Source organism: Babylonia areolata, chromosome 19, assembly GCF_041734735.1.
Source record: "Babylonia areolata isolate BAREFJ2019XMU chromosome 19, ASM4173473v1, whole genome shotgun sequence".
NCBI classification, from domain to species: Eukaryota; Metazoa; Mollusca; class Gastropoda; order Neogastropoda; family Buccinidae; genus Babylonia; species Babylonia areolata.
Window position 1 is genome coordinate 40,653,487 of NC_134894.1, and position 22,629 is coordinate 40,676,115.

General features: G+C 43.7%; 2 protein-coding genes across 3 annotated transcripts in view; one reads left to right on the plus strand and one right to left on the minus strand.

The window, feature by feature from the left end:
- The window catches only part of LOC143293706 (uncharacterized), a 37,839-nt gene extending 23,928 nt beyond the window's left edge, over window positions 1–13,911 (minus strand). Inside the window, exons 1-2 of one of the 2 annotated variants that reach the window (XM_076604888.1) lie at window positions 13,780–13,911; window positions 8,751–8,850 (exon numbers count right to left, since the gene is read on the minus strand). In XM_076604888.1, coding sequence (XP_076461003.1) covers window positions 8,751–8,850; window positions 13,780–13,793 — 114 coding nt within the window. In that variant the 5' untranslated portion in view covers window positions 13,794–13,911. Of the gene's footprint in view, window positions 1–8,750; window positions 8,851–9,214; window positions 9,433–13,779 lie in introns of those variants that run through there. The other variant, XM_076604889.1, reaches the window with a different exon arrangement.
- LOC143293705 (uncharacterized) lies at window positions 13,852–19,556 on the plus strand. Its single transcript, XM_076604887.1, has 2 exons — window positions 13,852–14,264; window positions 16,703–19,556. Exons 1-2 carry the CDS (start codon window positions 13,852–13,854, stop codon window positions 17,883–17,885), a joined length of 1,596 nt encoding a protein of 531 aa, XP_076461002.1. The 3' UTR covers window positions 17,886–19,556.
- Window positions 19,557–22,629: the final 3,073 nt, after the last annotated feature.

The window sequence follows — 22,629 nt, forward strand, 5'->3', positions numbered from 1 at the left end:
AGCAGAGAAACATTCCAGGCATCTCAGCAAGGGGTCCCAATTCCACAGGACGTTATTCGATGGATATCTCTAGTGCTCCGGCTGGCTGAGTACAGTCAGTAACAAGAAAGGCAAGGCCTTCAAGACTCACTTGTGATACACTTTTAAAAAAGTCCAAGTTTTTATGTATTGGGTATAATGCATTTACTGTTATATTTATATTTTTTGTATTCTCTAAACTTGGCACTTTGATCTGATATTCGACCCAACAAAGGAACTGTCATTATTATCATTTTTTGTTCGAACAGGAACTTCTTTTGCTAAGCATGAAAGTTTTATTTATTGCAAACGTTTTGGTGTAGGTAGCAGAACAAGGGAAATTACTCTGCTGGGGAACTTAGTTTGCTTTAAACTGATCTTTCTCATCTTAAACATTACATTTTGAAATTATACTCAATACATAAAAAGCTTGGATTTTTTTTTTAAGTGCATCACAAGTGAGTCTTGAAGGCCTTGCCTCTCTTGTTTCAAAATGTAATGTTTAAGATGAGAAAGATCAGTTTAAAGCAAATTAACTCCACTAGTATTACAGAGTAATTTCCCCTTTTTACTATCTGCACAAAACGTTTGCAAAATAAATAAAAATTCCATGCTTTGCAAAAGAAGTTCCTGTTTGAACAAAAAATGATAATAATGACTGCTCTAGCTGTTGGGTCAGAATATCAGATCAAAGTGTCAAGTTTAGAGAATACAAAAAATATAAATATAACAGTAAATGCAGTTTGCATATAATTAGGCTTCATTCTTTATTTTTTTTGTGCCAATCCCAGAAGCGCAATATTGTTTTAAACAAGATGACTGGAAAGAACTGGATTTTTCCTATTTTTATGCCAAATTTGGTGTCAACTGACAAAGTAGTTGCAGAGAAAATGTCAATGTTAAAGTTTACCACGGACACACAGACACACAGACACACACACAGACAACCGAACACTGGGTTAAAACATAGACTCACTTTGTTTACACAAGTGAGTCAAAAACTGGTTTACAATGGGCCTTTAGTCTTTAACATCACAGACACTTTTCTTGGTTTTCGTAGTTTGATCAGTCACCTTTCTCTCTCACTCTCTCTCTGTCTCTGTCTCTCTTTCTCTCTCTCAACCAAGCGCAGCAAAGCTAACATGTGACATTCTATGCAAAAGAACACCCACACACCTCACTCACCCGACACGCACGTGCGTGCAAATGTACCTACCTATCATACACAGAAATAGAAAGCCAAGTATGGTCGGGTTAACACAAATTATTGTTGAGCAAGTTTTATTCCGGGTAACAACGAACTGCCTACGGTAGTCTCCAGCCATACACACACACACACACACACACACACAAACATACACACACGGCTGTTTAGCCCCACACTGATCAGTTGCTATTTATTATTGGACTGGCCTGTATCTTGTACTGACACACTCGCACACGGCTGTTTAGCCCCATACAGATCAGTTGCCATTTATTTTTTTATCATTGGAATGGCTTGTATCTTGTACTGACACACTCGCACACGGCTGTTTAGCCCCATACAGATCAGTTGCCATTTATTTTATATCATTGGAATGGCTTGTATCTTGTACTGACAGAAAATACATCCCACCCCCATCCCCGCTCCCCGACACCCCCCACCCCCCGACCCCCCAAAGGGTAAACAAACGCCATGGATCTCCACAAGGACGGGATCTCTCCCCAATGAAATCTCTTCTGGGTTTTCATCAAAAACTTTCTTTTTTTCTCTATAGAACTACCACAAAAGCGTAACGGTATCACTTCCAATGCCTTGAAATACCAATTCGCGCTTCCACACTGCTTCTGCGGCTTGTGTGTAGATGTCAGACAAACGGAACAAACGAACAGGAGACTTGCTTTTCTGCGAACTCTGAGGGATTGTGCGCTGTGCGTTACCTTTGCGGATACGGATACAGGCAACTAGCTTTCTTTTTGCCTTCTGTTTCAAGGAGCAATCGTCTCTCTTCTTGTTATCAAACCAACCACAGGGAAACCATTCACACGGGTCAAAGCACTCAATTCTGTTACATCGACAAGGGCCCGCTGAACACAAAGCCTGTTACTATGTTTGCAAGAAACCGACTTGAACCGTTATATCACTGTTGGGGTGATTGGCGGAGGTGGGCAGATACATTAGAAGTTTAGTGATCTTTCGAGTGGACAGAACAGGCTTCTGAATGTTTCGTGAGCGAACCTGTGTGTGTTGGATCTGTTGTTGCTGTGTGTGTGTGTGTGTGTGTGTGTGTGAGTGCGTGCGCGAGCGCGCACCTTCGGTGGTAGGGTTGAGTTTAATTATTCACTTGGCTTGCGCCCTTAATTTAGGTTGAACTGGTCAGTATTGGGGTCTTGGCGTTGTGAAGGTTTCGTTTTTCGAGGAGGTGAATGTCATGCTGCATGTCTCGATGTCTATCTGGCGTTCTAAAGGAGAGTTTCCAGGCTCCCTTTACTTTTTATGTAAAAAAGGGGCGGGTGTGTGAGGGGACATGAGGCCGGAGGGTGAGAAAGGAAAAGGCAATAAACGTTTCTTTTGTGAGCATACCTGTCAGTGTTACTTTGGTCGTTTTTCATCACTTTGTCCCTACATCTTTTTTAGCACTGGGCCATTTTGATAACCCTAAGACTACCTTTGTTTGTTTTGATTTTTCAATTATTTTTAAGAGGGAGGGGTGTGAGGTTGGGGATAGAAGGGGTACGAGCGCGAGTTGCAAAGCTGGAGGTTGGTTTAGGGGTTGCCACCACTACTACCACATATACGCACGCGCACACTCACAATGCGCACAGGTCTCATACGCAAGCGTACTGAACAGCGTTTGCGTCAACATTTTTTAGACGCTCGTGCGGTTCTACAATCTGCGTATTGTTAGTCAGCGGTACTCAATACTTTTCAATTCATTTCATCCACAAGCGAGGTGAGGCAGGGGATACTAGCGATGAAGTTCCGCCAAGACCCTACATACAGCAAAGACCAATACATTGCAAAGATCCTACATACAGCAAAGGCCTATATACTGCAAAGATCCTACATACAGCAAAGACCCTACATACAGCAAAGACCCTACATACAGCAAAGACCTATATACTGCAAAGATCCTACATACAGCAAAGACCAATACATTGCAAAGATCCTACATACAGCAAAGACCAATACATTGCAAAGATCCTACATACAGCAAAGACCAATACATTGCAAAGACCCTACATACAGCAAAGACCAATACATTGCAAAGATCCTACATACAGCAAAGACCAAAACATTGCAAAGATCTTACATACAGCAAAGACCAATACATTGCAAAGACCCTACATACAGCAAAGACCAATACATTGCAAAGACCCTACATACAGCAAAGACCAATACATTGCAAAGACCCTACATACAGCAAAGACCAATACATTGCAAAGATCCTACATACAGCAAAGACCAATACATTGCAAAGATCCTACATACAGCAAAGACCAATGCATTGCAAAGATCCTACATACAGCAAAGACCAATACACTGCAAAGACCCTACATACAGCAAAGACCTATATACTGCGAAGATCCTATATACAGCAAAGGCCCTACATATAGCAAAGATCTTACATACAGCAAAGACCCTACATACAGCAAAGACCCTACATACAGCAAAGACCTATATACTGTAAAGATCCTATATGCAGCAAAGACCCTACATATAGCAAAGATCTTACAAAAAGCAAAGATGCTACATACAGCAAAGCTTTACCTATATGCTGCAAAGATCCTACATACAGCAAAGACCCTCATATTGCAAAGACCTTATGTATTGCAAAGATCCTACATACAGCAAAGACCCTCATATTGCAAAGACCTTATGTATTGCAAAGATCCTACATACAGCAAAGACATATTGCGTTGATGCTTCTCGTTTTCTCTCTATTGACTTCTTCCTCCACCACTCGTTTATTATTCATTTTCTTCGCTTTATTTATATCTCAGCTTAGTTTTGTTCAAAACTCATGTATGTTCACGTCTTCTAGTTATGACATCCGTCACATATTCAGTATGTACATGTGTCAAGACAGGACTTTATGTAAGATTTTCTTGTTGTCCTGTTCATCGATATCTGTGTTGTATTGTGACATGTTCCAAATAAAATACTGTTTAAACCAAAGACATATTGCAAAGATCCTACATACAGCAAAGACATATTGCAAAGATCCTACATACAGCAAAGACCCTACATACAGCAAAGACCCTCATATTGCAAAGACCTTATGTATTGCAAAGATCCTACATACAGCAAAGACCCTATATATTGCAAAGACCCCATATATTGCAAAGATCCTACATACAACAAAGACCCTATATATTGCAAAGATCCTACACACAGCAAAGATCCTACATACAGCAAAGACCTATATACTGCAAAGATCCTACATACAGCAAAGACCCTACATACAGCAAAGACATATACAGCAAAGATCCTACATACAACAAAGACCTTATGTATTGCAAAGATCCTACATTGGGCACAGCAAAGACCCTACATACAGCAAAGACCTATAAAGCAAAGGTCCTACATACAGCAAAGACCCTACATACAGCAAAGACCTATACAGCTAAGACCTACATACAGCAAAGACCTTATGCATTGCAAAGATCCGACATACAGCAAATACCCAAAATACAGAAAAAAACCATCATATTGCAAAGACCCTACATACAGCAAAGACCTTATATACTGCAAAGATTTACAGCAAAAACAGCAAAGACCTTAGAATACTGCAAAAATCCTACATACAACAAAGACTCTAGAATCAACAAAGACCTTATATATTGCAAAGATCCTACATACAGCAAAGACTCTACACACAGCAACAACCCCATACACTGCAAAAACCCTATAATTTATAAGGTCTTTGAACCGAGAGAGGGTAAGTGGATCAACTAACTAATTCCTGTTGTCCGTTCTAACTGAAGTCGCCTATAACTAACAAAGCCAGGTACCACTGATCACAAGGAACCGACTCTCCCGTCTGTTCCTGACAGACACTCTGGCCGACTTCTGGAAGAAATGTGAGGGGAGTAAAGTCTGTTTATTTTACGCAGGTCACGGGAGCACTGTGGCTGACTGATTAAGTGACCGACTGATCAAACAGTAATTGGTTCGGTGACCGATTCTCAGCGCCCTCGGACCAACACGGAGGTGGATTTCAACATGGGGGTGTGCGATAGGGTGTGGGAATACGGAATTAAAAATAAGTGGGGGGTTGGTGATGGTTGTTAGGGGATATGGGGGGTAGGGGCTCCTTCTTCTACGAACTTTAAAGTTAACGTTGCGCCGCGTCAGTCGTGTTATATAATTCTTTTCTTTTTTTTAAATAGCCACTTGTTTGGTCGGAGTTTTCCCCACAAAATATATACAAGTGTTTTTCGTCTTTCCTACGCCTTACAAATCGCTTTTCCTGTTCCAGAGAGAGAGACAGACACAGAGAGAGAAAGAGGAAGAGAGAGAGAGAGAGTATACAAATCAATGCTATCCCCCAAACGCCCACACTGTCTCAAATGTACGAACTAAAACGTGTTTTTGCATGTCATAAGGACATGATGGCTAATGATATTTAACTGTCGAAGTGTTGTGTGCGTATGGGCGACTCTGTGTGTGTGTGTGTGTGTGTGTGTGTGTGTGTGTGTGTGTGTGTGTGTGTGTGAGCGTGCGCGTGTGCGCGCGTGTGTTTCCTGTCCTGTAACATTCAATTCGAAACCTCTTTGTTCGCCACAGCAGGCAGGGGTGACAGACAAAACAAGTGAACGTGCCGTGGGTCTTTCCTCCCAGGCTCGGAACACGAGACCATTACTGACGGTTCACCTCCCGCCCTCTGTGTCCCCACTACCCCTCACCTCACCCACTCCTCACCTCCAAACGTGAGATAAACAGCAAAACACACACAGGATTCGTTGGTTCAAACACGACTGAATTCTTCGCTTCTCTTTCTCAAGTTCTCTTCGCCTCTACTTTCGTGCCTGTCTGTTTGGCTGTGCGTATGTTTGTATGCGCTTGCGTGCGTGTGCGTGTGCGTGTGTGTGTGCGTGTGTGCGTGCGTGTGTGTGTGCGCGTATGTTTGTATGCGCTTGCGTGCGTGCGTGTGTGTATGTGTATGTGTGTGTGCGTGTGTGTGTGCGTGCGTGTGTGTGTGTGTGTGTGAAGACGTGTGTGAGAGAGACAGAGACAGAGAGAGACAGAGAGAGAAACAGACACAGACAGACGGATAAAGATATGGGAGGCCGAGAAGTAAAATAAACAGATTAAACAGATTAAGTGGGAAACAGTGGCACGTTATGTTCAGCGCCTTTTCCAAATAAAGCTATTTGAAGAACAAGCGCAACAACCAGACTGTTTCAGCAAAAAGGTAGTGGACGACCAGCCCAGAGTGATGCCATAACAGACACACTTGATATGCTTGTACATCGTGAGCGACATGGGACAGAGGGTAATGACAGGTTTTATGGACTCAACAGAACCTCTGACAGGAAAAATTGTTTTGAAATCCAACTTGAAAAGGAAGTGATAAAAACCAAATTAGAAGAGACTGAGAAATCTGACGCAGAACTGAAGAGGCTGCATGACTCAAAGATCAGTACTGGACGGTAAAGGAAAAAACAACAACGAACAACTGGGAAGAAAGGAACAGTTGAGGTTCCTCTGGAGATCGAGCGAGTGAAGGACTGTGAAAAGACGGTCCTGGGGGTTAGTCAGCGCAGACTGAGACACTCATATTGACAGATCAGATACATCAGATATATCCATAGCACACAGGACGGTGTATGTGGCGGGGGGGTCGCGGGGGGGGGGGGGGGGCAAAGGAAAGGTGAACGAAGGAGACTGGGGGGAGGGGTGGACTCATGGAAGGAAAACAGCAGCAGCAAAAGAAAAAAAACCAGAAACTTTAATCTAGCAGAACAAAAATTATTGTACCAACATGTTCACATTTAGGAAAACAGACTCGACAATGCGTGCGCGTGTGCGTGCGTGCGTACCGGTGACAGCAACCGGCGCAGCAGTTGCAAACCCCACCCTCAGTCTCCAGGGAAACAACACAACAGACGCCGGAAAGAAGTGCGGCAACAGCATCCCGTTGCCAAGCGGACAGAGGAGGAGGACAAATACCGAGCCCTCCCTAAAGATCTGGCAACACTTGAGTCGCCTTCACACACACACAAATACCTTGGTGGCAGCTGGTTTTTTATGAAAACGGTTTTTACATTGGATGTGGTCCTGACTGGAGGTTGTCCTTATGCCGATGCAAATCTGACTTTGCTTCAGTATTGATGAAATCTCACGACTGCAGATCGACTAAACTTCGTTGGGCATTCGTGAAAAGTTTTCCATTTTTACCTCGCCAGTAACTCGGTCGTAACTGCGGTGCGTTTTTTGTTTTGTTTTTTGTTTTGTTTGTTTTGTTTTTAATACAGAATCATTCATTGAAATGACAGGGGACCGTTTATTCTTACTCTGCTTAAGCGTAGCATCTTTTACGAAATTCCGTTTGACTGAATAAGGTATTCTTTTTTTGTCGTAGGTGCCCACAGTTGAACCAATCAACCAGTATTGTAATCTTGAGTTTTCTTTTAAACCGCTTTGATTAAGCAGCACCAATAAAAACACACAAAATCTCTGCGTTTGAGGTAAAAGGGTTTTGAACATATGCGTCCGCCTTTGGAGCAAAGTTTGTGTTACACGTGCTACACGTTCATTCCTGGTGACACGTCATCGAGTGTTCAGTTCAGGTATGCTCTTACTCTGTGTGAACTTATCTAAGATCCAGGATAAAATGGTGCTGATTAAAACACTAACAAAGGATATAATGTGCTAAATTAAAGCGGTTCAGTATGTCTAGTCAAGCCACATAACGACCGCAGCTCGTAAGAACAATCAGTTCATACTCAACCGGTTAAGAGAGTAGTGGGAAGGACGACATGGGGGTGAACGGGGGTGGGGGGGATGAGAGGGGACGTGAAGTGGTTGTGGATGGGATGTTTGGAGGTGGGGTGGGGGGTAAAAGGAAAGGAAGATTCCATGATCAATTGTCCTTTGCTCGGATAAACAACTTGCGGAAGGTCACACGTCCGCTCGAGGCTGGTTGGTGCGTGCACGCAGCGTGCTGAGTGAGGGTGCACGAATGCGAGAGCAATGTGTGTGTTGACAAGCACTGAGGCAGGACCTCCCACCACCATACACACTTCCGTCCAAAGTCTCCCCTCCCCAACCACTTAAATTCATGAACACCTTAAGGCATCCCTTTCCTAACTCTCTTTTCTAAACTCTTTCCGTCCTTGACTAATAAGATCCGACCGGTGTAAGAGAAAAACAAGGATACTTATAAGAGTAAAGAGAACAGACATGAAACCCGATTCTTTTTTCCTCTTTTACCACGTCAACGTTTGTTATTATTTTAGCATCCTAAATTATTACACCTACTGGTTTTATTTCCATGGTTTGTGGGACGAAAAAACGGGGCGGGGGGGGGGGGGGTTACAAAATTAGAGTCGAAATCCACTGAAAATGGGTAACAATATCCACTAATCACAATATCATGTCATACAAGCACAAAAATTGCCCGGTAAAATTGGTGCAATAATCTAGGATGCTAAAATAGGACTTCACCCGTATAAAAGACTACTGGGGAAAAGAGGGTACGAAAGGATATCTTCCCATATTAAGTTCACGAGTTCAAAGGACTCACCTTCAGACCACGTTCATTCTGTGTTCCTTGCTGACGTGTCCTGTGCTCACAACTCATGTCGCAGTCGCAGCTTTCGGGCCAGGCGGGTAAACGGACATGCCTGTGAAAGAAGATCCGAAGATCAAATACAGACACTTGACGACAGAAAAAGAGGGAAGAATCGAACTTAACATCAAGGTCATATTTGTCGAGGAAATATATTCACTCGTCCACTATCTAAAATGACCCGCTAATTAAATCATGTTATTCCAACATGTCTTTTATATATATATATATATATATATATATATATATATATATATATATATATATATATATAACTGCAATGGCTTAAAGAATAGAACACGCAGAATGAAAAACAAAAAAACATAGAAATGTTGGCAGGCCCGTTACATGCTTTCTTGACTGAATTCAAAACATACCACGCGCGTGTCATCTCGCAGTGACCAAAGCAACGAACTCACCGTTCTTGAAGCATGGCAACCACCGCTGAAGTGTGACTGAATGATGATGAGTTCAAACATAGACACTGGAGATACTAGTGTCTATAGTTCAAAACAGACGTTCCAAAACCACTGACCCGTTTCAGCAACACCAGCAAAATGCTTGAGCTAGCACACGACTAGTTCAAAACAGATATTTACACAACACCGACAAGTTAAAATGTCGTCCACTGTGTGCATGGTGCACCAGTATCTTTGTCACGTGACCACTCAACGCGCGATGTCATTGGACCATGGCTGCACGATGGACACAAAGCACTGAAATGTACGTGAAGCACGTTGGCATTGACCGCAAAGCTCGATGCAGCAACGCCGTAAACATCTCCGTGAGCTTTGGGACATCAGTTTTGTTTGTTGGGAAACTGTGGATTTTTTTTCCACATTCGAAATTTGTTTACAAACTAGCGTTAGAAATACAATAAAGTAAAATAAAATCAATTCGACTAGATGTGACTGTATCAGGCTTAATAGGTGGTGTTCTGAGTACGTCCAATCAGAACAGGCACTACTGAATACCACCGAAGTGACTCCGCAACAATGCAGGGTCTCCTCTGGTGTGTGGCCTTCCAGGGCCCAGCATCGGGGGTTCTCTATGGACAGCCAGAATTGAGACTACGACAGGCGAACCCAGATGTGGCTGTATATGGGGAATTCGGAATAAGTGGCGTGGGGGAAATATCACTGAAATGGTGCAGATGATGGGGCAGCAAAAAACAAAACATAAAAAGTAGGTCGTGTTTATTGGAACGAAACGCTTTTTGAGTGTGGACAAGCTAACTCCAAATGATCTTGTGTATGGTGAGCTTGGGAGATATCCGATTTATCTAACTTTCGTATGTTAGATATATCAAATCATTCAAAGCTTATGACATCTTACATCATTTAGTAATTGCAAGAAGACATGGGCACCGACTGTTCTCCAGTGCTTAAATTCTTATGATTTTGCATTTGTTTGAGACCTTTGTTTGACCATTTGATCGTCACTTGTGACTGTCCCATATACTGAGATGGGAACTAACGGACTTTTAAAACGTGCATTGACTAAGTTTCGAGTTGGTATATCTGATATTGCCACTATTAGTTTCAGATAATACATCTAAAGAGAGTATGTGTACACATGTCGTTTTTGCTGTATGGGCGAGAAAGATGAAATACATATTTTTCTATTGTGTTGCCCTGCTTTCAGTGACCTCAGACAAAAAACATTCCTACCAAAATGATATAAGGATTCATATAGTTTCAGTTATTTGCTCATGTCGTCAAAACAAGTCTCTTATACACAACGTGCACATCTATTTACATGTATGAAGCATTAAAAAGACAATGTGTTCTACAGAGATACTGCTTAACATTGTTACTCTGTGTGTGTGTGTGTGTGCGTGCGCGCAGCGTGTGTGTACGCTTGTGTGTGTGTTGACGACTTGTTGTGTCGTGGTTATTTTTCTTTAATCTCTTACTGTGACCTTCGTTAGTGAGGCACTTTGTCTTTCATCAGAACAAAATTCTCTCTCTCTCTCTCTCTCTCTCTCTCTCTTTCTCTCTCTGTCCATGTATCTGTATCTGTTTTTATCTCTCCCTCTCCTTCTCCCCCCTTCCCCTCGCTCTCTCTTTCCCACTCTCTTCAGCCTACTGCACCATAACATTCTAACACCACATTCTCAAATTTTAATACGTGTACTCATTCAGTCATTCTGTCTGTCTGTCTGTCTGTCTGTCTCTCTCTCTCTCTCTCTCTCTCTCTCTCTGTCTCTCCTTTCTATATACCCTCCCCTCCCCCTCCATCTCTCCACCTACCCCACCCTACTCTTTCTCCACACTAGAGCCACTCTCCACCACAACCCAACACCCATCCTCCTCACATCCTCCCCCCTTGGTATTCTTCACCCCCTCCTCCCTCATCCGCATGTGGTGACCTGCCCACCTACCAGCCCCTCCCCCACCCCACCCCCTTCACCACCCTCCTTCACCCCCCTGCTCCGTCCTCTCTCCCACCGTCCATCCACTCAACCCTAACACCACCCCCCACAGTCTGACTTTACGTACGATACACGACATATCGACCTCCCAGGCTGAGAGAGAGAGAGAGAGAGCATTATCTCCACAAGCAAAGGAGAGGCTGTCGTGTTCACGTGACAGGTAAACGTCACGGCATTGAATGACCCCCCTCTGCGTCGCAGCCGATAATAAATAACCGAGGCTTGCATATAAAAGGACACAGCCAGTTCTGGTCCCACACACAAGTCAGGTACCACTGAAACAACCAGGAAAAGACAAGACTCTTTCAGTTACGTCTGAACAGATGAAGTATACATCTTCATACAGAGAAAGAGTTCCGCTCAGAAGAACAACGTATATCCTTCGGACGCACAGAAAAAGATAGACATTTTTCGCTCAGATCGGAGATCTGAAATAGATTGGACAGACACAGACTGCTAGTCAGACACAGACAGACATTGGTTTTCAGAGTCAATAGTTTAGCGTGTTACGTTGTCAATCTACCAGGCAACAGACAATTGCCTGGACGCGTGTGTCAGTTCGATAACAGCCGGTGTTAGTTTACTATTGTTCTTGTGTATAAATAGGACCCAGCCACGAGACAGTGTGTGGGGCGTGTGTGTGTGTGTGTGTGTGTGTGTGTGTCCGAGCGATTAAGGTATTTGGTTCGCTGACTGACATTTAGGGGTGGTTGTCTGTCTGTGTGGGTGTTTGTTAGCAACACCTACCACACACACACCCCAGACTGCCGAGCCAAGTGTGCTGGTCTGTGTGAGAACTAATTTGCTCCTGTCGTCGTTGTGTTTTGATGGTGAAGATATCAAACGCCTGGACGACATAAAATCTACTCGAACGCCGAGACATATAATCCAAAGGTAAGGAAAAAAAAACCCTCATTAATTAATCCCTTAATTTTTCATTACCTTGTTCTCTTGATTTATTCAAGTACTTCTGACTTTACAATTTTCTGTGTGAAAAAATAAAAATAACGAAAAAAAAAAGTTAATTGATGAAATGAATATGTCTGTCGCCCAATGTTACATTCGTTTTGACTTTCAAAAGGCATAAAGACAGCGTGAGTTGTTTCATTTGATGCCTTTCAGGTGTGAGACTTTTGCTATTGTACGTTTGTAATTACTGAATGTAATTTCACTTTTTGGATTGGGAGTTTAAAATTGTGTTTGTGTGTGTATGTGTGTGTGTGTGTTTGTGTGCGAAAGAGAGAGAGAGAGTGTGTGTGTGTGTTTGTTTATCCTCTTTCTGTGTGTATGTCTGTGTCTGTGTGATGAGTCATGTTAATCAGTCAGGAGGACAAAGTACCAAAGAAAACTCGATTTACATTAAAACATCAAAGGTTATTCGATTGAATACAGGCAACTGTGAAGTTCAGTGTGTTGTGATTTTAAAGGGATAACAACAGAGCCAACAGACATTGGCACTGATTTCACAGGAAGAGAAGGCCGCGTATTTTAGTTGGTAGGTTACAGCTTCAATGAGCATTCTTTGTGTGTGTGTGTTCAAGCCACAGCGTGGACCGGCTATTCAAATGTTTGTTTTTCATGTTTATTGTGTTTATTTCATCTGAACCGGATCTTTTGTTTGCACTCAGGAAAATAACTGTTTGTTCCAATCACCTGACGTTTGTCCACAATCAGTGTGACACGAAGCAGTTTGATACCGCGCACAACGAATGCATGTACACCGTTAAGTGAACAGTTCACCGTTTTGGTCACGTACTGATTCTTTCACCACCAACCCCGCCGCTTGTACTGACATTACCAATGCTACCCGGGGTCAACACGCATGAAACTCAATCCCAGAACATTTTATCATTCTGTAGACTTATTCTGTTCAGCGATAGATATTTTCCTTGTCACTGGAAAAAAAGGAAAAAAAAAAAAAAAGCTTCTACGTCACATACACGTGCGCATGTGTGTGGTATTGCTTTCTGATCGCCTTGTGTCCGTCGGTGATAAAGTGCGGTGGGGTTATCAAAGCACCACTGTCGTGGGGGTAGTTTTATCTCCAGAGGTTATCACCGAGGTTATATGTGATGGTTCAGCGCGACATCAGCTACGCCCACTCCCTCGTCTCGATAAGTAAACTTTGTATTTCAATCGTGCAGTGCCTCCCGCGCCTGCACACTCACTCATGCACACACACACACACACACACACACACACACACACAGAGGAGATGTAGAGGAGAAATAGAGGAGGGAGGGGATGAAAGAGAAAGGGAGTGGGAGCGTGGATAATATTGTAATATGTTGGGGTTTTTTTTTCTTCTTCATATTTCACCAGTCTGCTGCTCCTCATTGCTACCTTCACGTAGCGTAGATGAATAATTAAATATAAACATCAAGTCTGGATATAGATATCTTGCTGGAACAAATGTGCGCACACGCTTGTGCGCACACACACACACACACACACACACACACACACACACAATCAACTCACCAAACACCACCACAAGCATCACGAACGCAAACTTACACCAGCAGCCAGTGTTTCTGGCGTCACACTCACACTGTGCTCCACATTTCAGACGCAGATCGAAGCCCATCACGTCACCCGCCAGTCCACTCCAACAAGCACGCCATGTCTCCCAGACACAAACCCCATCACCCCTCTCCCACCCCGCGGGACCGTAAGGAGAGGAATTCCAGGAAGTCTCCCATCACCGCCACCACCACCACCACTCCCTTCTCTCGCCCCTCCTCTATCCCCACTCTCCCGGATGTACACAAAGCGCCCTCTGGCGGCCCCCACGGGAATTTCCTGCAAACCCTCTTGGCGGAAGAACAAGTGGAGAGAGAGGGGGAGGAGGATAACGAGGAGGTGGGGGAGGTTGGAAATGCGCGGGGGGAGGGAGGACGGTGGACGATAACCACCAAGAGCAGCAGCAGCAGCAGCAGTAGTAGTATCAGCAGCAGCAGATCTGAAGTCGTCACCAAACCGAAGGGCAAGATCGTTCAGGAAGGTCATGGACATCGTCTGAAGACCTCTGACCGGTATGATCCTTTTTGTGTGTGAAATGTTTTGTCATGTGGAAAAAAAAAAAAAAAAAAAAAAACAAGAGCGCGCGCACGGGCGTGCGTGCGTGTGTGTGTGTGTGTGTGTGTGTGTGTGTGTGTGTGTTGATCGGGGGTGGGGTGGGGGGTAGGATGGGACAGAAATAGGACAGTGGAGCTTGTTGAAAAGGAGAAGATTGGTATTCGTATGGTGTGCGGAGTATCATTTCCCCAAAGAAAGTTACGGTCACTCTTGTTTGCTACGTTGTTAGCCATTCTAGTCGTATGTTTATTCGCGTTAATTGGTAATGTTCACTTCCCCATTCCCCAACCCTGACCGAGGAGATAGAAGGGAACAAAGAGTGAGAAAGACCCAGAGAGAGAGAGAGAGAGAGAGAGAATTAGTGTGAATGCAGTCATATACCGACACAAATTTAGGTGTTCAATAGTAATGTAATCATGAAGTGCGTTGCCACATTTTTACGCACTCGCACATCAAACATAATTTTTATTGCTCCCGTTTCCCACTTGTCTTCAAGGTCAATTGTTTTGTTTTTTTCCAGTCATAAAAGTTATACGTTTTGTCTGTCATTATCATGGTTACTCGTTTCGTCGTCTGTCATAATCACGGTTATACGTTTGGTCGTCTGACACTTTCATGGTTATACGTTTCGTCGTCTGTCATTATCATGGTTATACGTTTGGTCGTCTGTCATTTTCATGGTTATACGTTTGGTCGTCTGTCATTATCACGGTTATACGTTTCCTCGTCTGTCAATATCATGGTTATACGTTTGGTCGTCTGTCATTATCATAGTTATACGTTTCGTCGTCTGTCATTATCATAGTTATACGTTTCGCCGTCTGTCATTATCATGGTTATACGTTTCGTCGTCTGTCATTATCATAGTTATACGTTCGTTTCGTCGTCTGTCATTATCACGGTTATACGTTTCGTCGTCTGTCATTATCATGGTTATACGTTTTTTCGTCTGTCATTATCATAGTCATACGTTCCGTCGTCTGTCATTATCATAGTTATACGTTTCGTCGTCTGTCATTATCATAGTTATACGTTTCGTCGTCTGTCATTATCATGGTTATACGTTTTCTCGTCTGTCATTATCATAGTTATACGTTTCGTCGTCTGTCATTATGGTTATACGTTTTTTCGTCTGTCATTATCATAGTTATACGTTCGTTTCGTCGTCTGTCATTATCATGGTTATACGTTTTTTCGTCTGTCATTATCATGGTTATACGTTTTTTCGTCTGTCATTATCATAGTTATACGTTTCGTCGTCTGTCATTATCACGGTTATACTTGCCTCGTCTGTCATTTTCACAGTTATACGTTTCGTCGTCTGTCATTATCATGGTTATACGTTTCGTCGTCTGTCATTATCATGGTTATACGTTTCGTCGTCTGTCATTATCATGGTTATACGTTTTTTTCGTCTGTCATTATCATAGTTATACGTTTTCTCGTCTGTCATTATCACAGTTAAACGTTTCGTCGTCTGTCATTATCATGGTTATACGTTTCGTCGTCTGTCATTATCATGGTTATACGTTTCGTCGTCTGTCATTATCATGGTTATACGTTTCGTCGTCTGTCATTATCATAGTTATACGTTCCGTCGTCTGTCATTATCATAGTTATACGTTTCGTCGTCTGTCATTATCACGGTTATACGTTTGGTCGTCTGTCATTATCATGGTTATACGCTTCGTCTGTCATTATCATGGTTATACGTTTTCTCGTCTGTCATTATCATGGTTATACGTTTTTTCGTCTGTCATTATCATGGTTAGACTTTCCCTCGTCTGTCATTATCACAGTTAAACGTTTCGTCGTCTGTCATTATCATGGTTACACGCTTCCTCGTCTGTCATTATCACGGTTATACGTTCGGTTGTCTGTAATTATCATGGTTATACGTTTCGTCTGTCATTATCATGGTTATACGTTTTTTCGTCTGTCATTATCATGGTTATACGTTTTTTCGTCTGTCATTATCATAGTTATACGTTTAATCTGTCATGATGATGGTTATACGTTTCGTCTGTCTTCATAAAAGTTATATTTATATGTTTCGTATGTCATCATCAAGGTTATCTTTATCAAGGTTATGTGTTTCATCTGTCTTCATAAAAGTTATGTTTTGTCTAAAAATGATACGTTTCGTCTATCTTCATAAAAGTTATGTTTGTCTATCTTCATAAAGGTTATATTTTGTCTGTCTTCATAAAAGTAAAATTCTATGCTTCCTCAAAGTCATATGTTTCATTTGTCATCATGCAGTTTGTGTCATAAACAAGTAAGGTTACACATCGTCATCAACGCTACACGTTTCATTTGTCATCATGAAGTTCGTGTCATCAACATGTAAGGTTACACATCGTCATCAACGCTACACGTTTCGGGCTGTCCTCAGATCCACAAAATCGCGGCCTGGGGACACCCTGACGGCCAGGTCCGACAAGATCCTGACGGCCACCTGGTCGGACTCCGGGGAACCAGAGGACCAAGGCGGACTGCGGCGAAGGCGACGTTCTCGCGACGCTGGCTCCACCACCACCACCACCACCACCACCACCAGGCGGTTGTCGGGTGGTCCCGTGTCCTCCAAGAAAAAGCTCAAGCACCGACTTGCTCACAGCTACGACGTCACGCAGGAGGAAGCCTCCTACAGACTGCTCTCCTCGCCAGCTGCCTCGGGTTGGGTCGGTTCTCCTAAAGCTGCCTCACTGACCGAAAGACGCGAGGATCGTTCTGACGTCCTTCTTGGAGGTTCTTCTTCTTCTTCTGCCTCAGCCAGACCTGCTTCTGGATCAACGACTGTCCCCTGGGCGGCTGGGGAGTGTGTCCTTGAATCAGCACACGGCCCTACTGCTGCAGGAAAACTTAGCCCTGCACCCACCAAGATTTCCGCTGATTCAGACGCGTCTACGTCATATTCCCATCAGATTCCGTCAGACCTCGAGAAAAAGCAGACCCTGCAGATGGGAAAGGCACACCACACTGAGAAGACGGCTTCAGAGTCTGCTGCAGGTGTGACCAAGCTAAGGGACTCCCACTTAACCTCTTTCATTTCGGGGTCGACGGAGGTCACAGCGACAGCCTTGACCCCAGCCTCGATCTCGACCTATTCAACGGAAGAACCAACACCTTCCACCAAAGCCACAGCGAGAAGAACGCCAGAGCCTTCCGAAGCTTTCAACCAGTGGACCACCTGCCGAGCCCTCGGCGACACAGACGATGAAAACGACAATGAAAACGACGACGACGACAACGACGACGACGATGTCGAAAGCCCCGGACCTTCCAGAACGTCAGAAGCGGAAACACGTGACCTCCACAATGGCGGCTACGATGGTTACAGTCATGCGGCGAACAGCAGTCACTTGGCGAGAAGGAAGCGTCCACTTCTGTTGCCGCCCATTATGCTGCCTCCTCTGTACACGGTGAAACCCACGCCCTTCAAGTTCAGGGACGAGGTGTACTTCGCGGGCGCCGCGTCCCGTGCACGTAGGCCTATCAGTGACGAAGAGTGGGACAAACTGAGAGACTGCCGCTATCTGAGAATCCGGACTTTGAGACGACACCTTAAAGTGTGAACCCTAGGGAACGGGTAGATTTATTCGTTAACTCTTTCACTGCAGAACTGTGACTATGTTAAACGTGCGGTCGAGGGAGAGACAGGGATAATAAGAGAGAGAGAGGAGTGGGGGCGAGGGTGGGGGAGGGAGGCAGGGAGGGCAGACAGAGAGGGAAAGAATAAAGAGTTATTTTTCCTCTTTCATTAGCGGGGAATTACCATATCATATTAGCAGCGGGGAATTACCATATCATATTAGCAACCCCACTAAGAAACATTTGCTTTAAAAAAAAAGTATTTTGTTAAATATACGATGCTTGTCTTTTGTCCTTTTTTACCGATGTTTGTGCGAACTCGTGTGTGTGTGTGTGTGTGTGTGTGTGTGTGTGTGTGTGTGTGTGTGTGTGTGCATAAACAATTGATGAAAGCAGTGTGTGAATTATGTTCTCTCCAATCAATTTCTCTTTTATCGCAACGGCTATGACCATATGAGTATCTAATTCAATTGTCATCCCATTCTCAGCATGCAATGGATTGGCCATGACGAATAACATTAACAGTATTGACAGCATGAAATCGCGTTCGGTTTGATTCTCTTAGCTTGACAGGTTTGACAGTAAAAGGAGAAAGCCTTTTGTAGAAATCCACATGGACAAATATCAGGTAATGTTAAATCAGAGAGTGAGAGGAGAGAGGAGGGAGTGGAGAGAAGGAGATAAGACAGGGGGGAGAGAGTGACACAGACGCAGGCAGACAGAGAAAGAGGGAGAGAGAGAGATCAATCAATATGCGTGAAACAGCTGAAAAACAGAAACCTCCACACTGCACGAAATACTCTGCCACCATCACACTTTTCTTTTTTCTTAATTGACCCATCCAGAACGCAACGGAAGGGGTTAACACGAGAGGTGGACTCTTCAATCAAATCTGAACCATTGTTGAGAATCGAAGAAGAAAAATCTAAGGGGAAATGAACAATAACCGTTAATCTTTCTGACTGGCTGATAACAGATCAAAAAGGTCGTCGACTTCTCCGTGTAAATGGTCCACTGAGACATTGTGAATGATATTTACGTGTTGTGTTCATCACAATGCTGATAAACTTGTCACCTTGACGTTCGTCGTTGATAACGTAAGTGACTGAATATGTGACTATGTGGGTGTGTATGAGTGGTGTGTGTGTGTGTGTGTGTGTGCGTGCGTGCAGGTGGTGGTGTGACAGTATGTGACGTAAGTGATTACGAATGGTTTGATTATGACATAAGTGGTGACGTTAGAGGATGACGTTGGTATTCTGCGTTGCTGTCTGTGATCAATGTGCTCCTATCAAGTGCACAGAGGATTTTTTTTTTCTTTTCTGAGCCCTATAACAAGTGCCGTTATTGTGTGTTTTCATTTCTTTTTTGTGTATGTGTGTAAAACCAGTGTCTGAAATGACACTGCATGTAAATGATTATGTTCGAAGCATCTGTCTCTCTCTGTCTCTGTCTTTCTGCCCCCCTGTCTCTGTCTATCTTACACGTATACCCTTATACCTAGCAAAACAGACGCGCGCGCGCAAACACACACACACACACACACACACACACTTATTATGTAATGGTTGTTTCTTATCACAGTGACAGTTTGTCAGTATTTTTATTTATTTTTATTTCTTCTTAAGAATATGAATAAAATACCCACAAAGAGACTGGCCGCGTGTTCCAAAGATCATTCAGTCGTGCGGCATGCGTGTAAATGCGAGTGATTTTGTAGCCTTCGCGTGTCTGTTAAAGTGAATATGAGAGTGGCGTATATATATATATATATATATATATATATATATATATATATATATATATATATATATATATATATATATATATATATATCAATCTAGTACGCATGGATGCGTGCAGACATGTTCTTTTATGTGTGTTTGCGTGCGTTGAGAGCTTGTAGATTCGTTTGAGAGTGTGTATCCATGTTTGTGAAATACAGCAAAGAAGGGAAATTCTGATCACGCTGATAAGTTGGCGTCAGTGTCGGCAAGGGGTGTGACCAGGATGAAGAAATCAAACGGTCAGACAACCCACTCCCACACCACACAAGGGTCAAAGCAGTGAGGTCAGAAGTAAAGCCTTGACACCTCCCTGACATCGACCTTGACTTTTCAGCCCAAGGAAAAACATGGGCTAGGGCAAGTGCAGTCACAACGCTCAGTCAACCAGCAACATTTTCTTCTCGTTTGAATGAAAAACATGTTAGGTTTTCCCACACATAAGACCCACTGGTTAGGACAAGACTGACGATGTGCCAGATATCAGCTCAATCGGTTAAGAAATGTGGGTATACATAGTTTTCCAGCACACGGACAGACAGAATCCAAAGCCCAATCCAGGTAAAAATAAGAATAAAGAATGAAAAAGTCGGTTGGTGTGGGTGGTGGGAGGATGAGCTTGGACTAAGTAAAAACGTCAGCGGCTGACATCAAACAGATCGCTACTCAACCAAGATCAAACTGAATCACTCAACCGTTCCCTTTTTATCATCCGTTGCATTGATCAGATATCCGTGTCCCTCTCTTTCTCTCAATGAATAAAAATAAAACCGTAAAACATGTGTGTGCACACGCGCGCGCACACACACACACATTTAGTCGATTTACGATCACACACACACACACACACACACACACACACACGTACATACGTACATGCATGCATGAACATAAAGAAAAAGAGAGAGGGGAAGGTGATATTTTAGGCTCGCAAACTGAACAAAGTTGGTTCAATGACTGCTGAATGCTCCTGCTAAACAACAAGCGTTCCACAATCATTGATACCACTTATGGCATACCAGGCAATTCTTTTTGCACAGTTCACTGAGTGACATTCTTCCCATCTTGCTGGGTCGCACACGATTGCCGCATGACTTCACAGAACTATACACCCCTTCTTGGGATTTTGTTGTTGTTGGGTCCCAATCCAGTTAGACTGCAGAATAGCGGTCACGTTCCGGGGTTGGGTTGGGAGGGAGTTGGGGGGGGGGGGGGGGGCGAGAAGGTATTCTGTCATATGTATATATGATAGTCGTGTTCGACTATGACCATCAGAACAACAGAGGAGGTAACTGCTGTCCCGACTATCTGGGCTAAAATTTGATTATTGTGGAGTCTTGCCCAAATTACATCCCCATTCTCTCGGCCTCGATGGTTTTAGGATAGTCGGCATTGAGGATTGTTCCCGAAAGCCAACTAGCCCCCAAGGCTGCAGCACTGAGAGCCAGTGCAATTTTGCCTCCTAGTTTGAGAACCCTATAGTCCTTCACAAAAGACTCTGCTGTAAATGATTTCCCATTACAATAAAGAAACCATTTTATAATACAGCTCTCACCTTGCTGTTGGCCCAGCTGTAAACTTGTGTCAATCTGTGATATAAGCTGAGTATTGGGCATTTTGTTACAGTATCAGCGTCGGCAGTCCACATAGAACAATCGATATCTAGGTTGCCAGGAGGCCACGCACCAGAGGAGACGCTGCGCTGCTGCTGAGTCACTTCGGTGGTGTTCAATAGTGTCTGTTCTGATCTAACGTGCACTGATTTAGGACACCTTACGCTGGACACCACTCACTAAGCCGCATGCTGTCAACAGCAATCGTTTTGTCGCGGAGCCAGACTGAGTGAGCGGCCCCTCCCCCTGCCCCCTTACACAAGAATCCCTCTAACGACAGTCGTTATGAATCTGCTGACAACAAGGGCAGTAAAGATAATGATTTGAAATAGCACACCCTTCTTTGTTTGAATCCGCAGATTTTGGTTTGTGAACCCAACGGTTTAACAAACTGAGCTGAAGAGGTATCCGTATGTTCCGGCCTTCCTTCACAATGGACATCGGCAGTAACCGTCTGAGAATATTAAAAACACACAACAGATTTATGTCTTCTTACGACATTCATGTTCGATATAATGTTCCATGCATTCAGCAAAAGTAAAGGAGGCAGGGCTCATTCTCGGATTTCACAACCTGCTTCAGTGGTGAGTTTGGTATACAATGCACACAAACTGGTTACGCTTGCATTTGAATACGAAGTGTAAAACAAGAAACTCATACTTTTAGCAAGTGGTTCGCGAATTATCAAACATGTACTCGGAACACCGAGGAATGGATACCGATGCCAAGAAATGAATGTTGACAAACAAAAACCGTTTATAACAATGTCAAACATAACATGTTTCGCTTGATACATATGTTCCTTAATGTGAAATATGGACTTACCTTCACTCACTGTCAGTGCCGCGTGTGTGTGTGTGTGGTCTTGTACCGTGACATGCTGCCATCTTCTGGGCGCGTGGGGCCTTTCTCCTTTTCGTTCTCCTTTTTTTCCTGGATCCGTCTTGTGTCCACACTGCCAGGACGCGGGGAGGGAGGAGACCTATACCTCATTTCACACTGAAACCGCAACATCAAAAGAGCCAGCATTGCTAGTTAACTACTTTGCTACATTCGCACCCGACGCCACGTTCGGGTGATTATGACTGACAGCGATGGCCAGGAAAGCAGAGATGGGGGAATCTGTCCCAGTGCTACACTGACGCAATTTTGTTTAAATTCATTATCGTTACTTTTACTGTTCGGCGCCCTTGACTGGAACTTAAGATATTCTGAACGCTGTGCACCCTGAGGTGGGCAGTGGAAAGAACCTGCAGTTTCTGTGTTGTGAGCCACGTGACCCGGACGCACCGCCTTTTGAATTCACGAGCTCAGTTGTCGTCACTGTGATC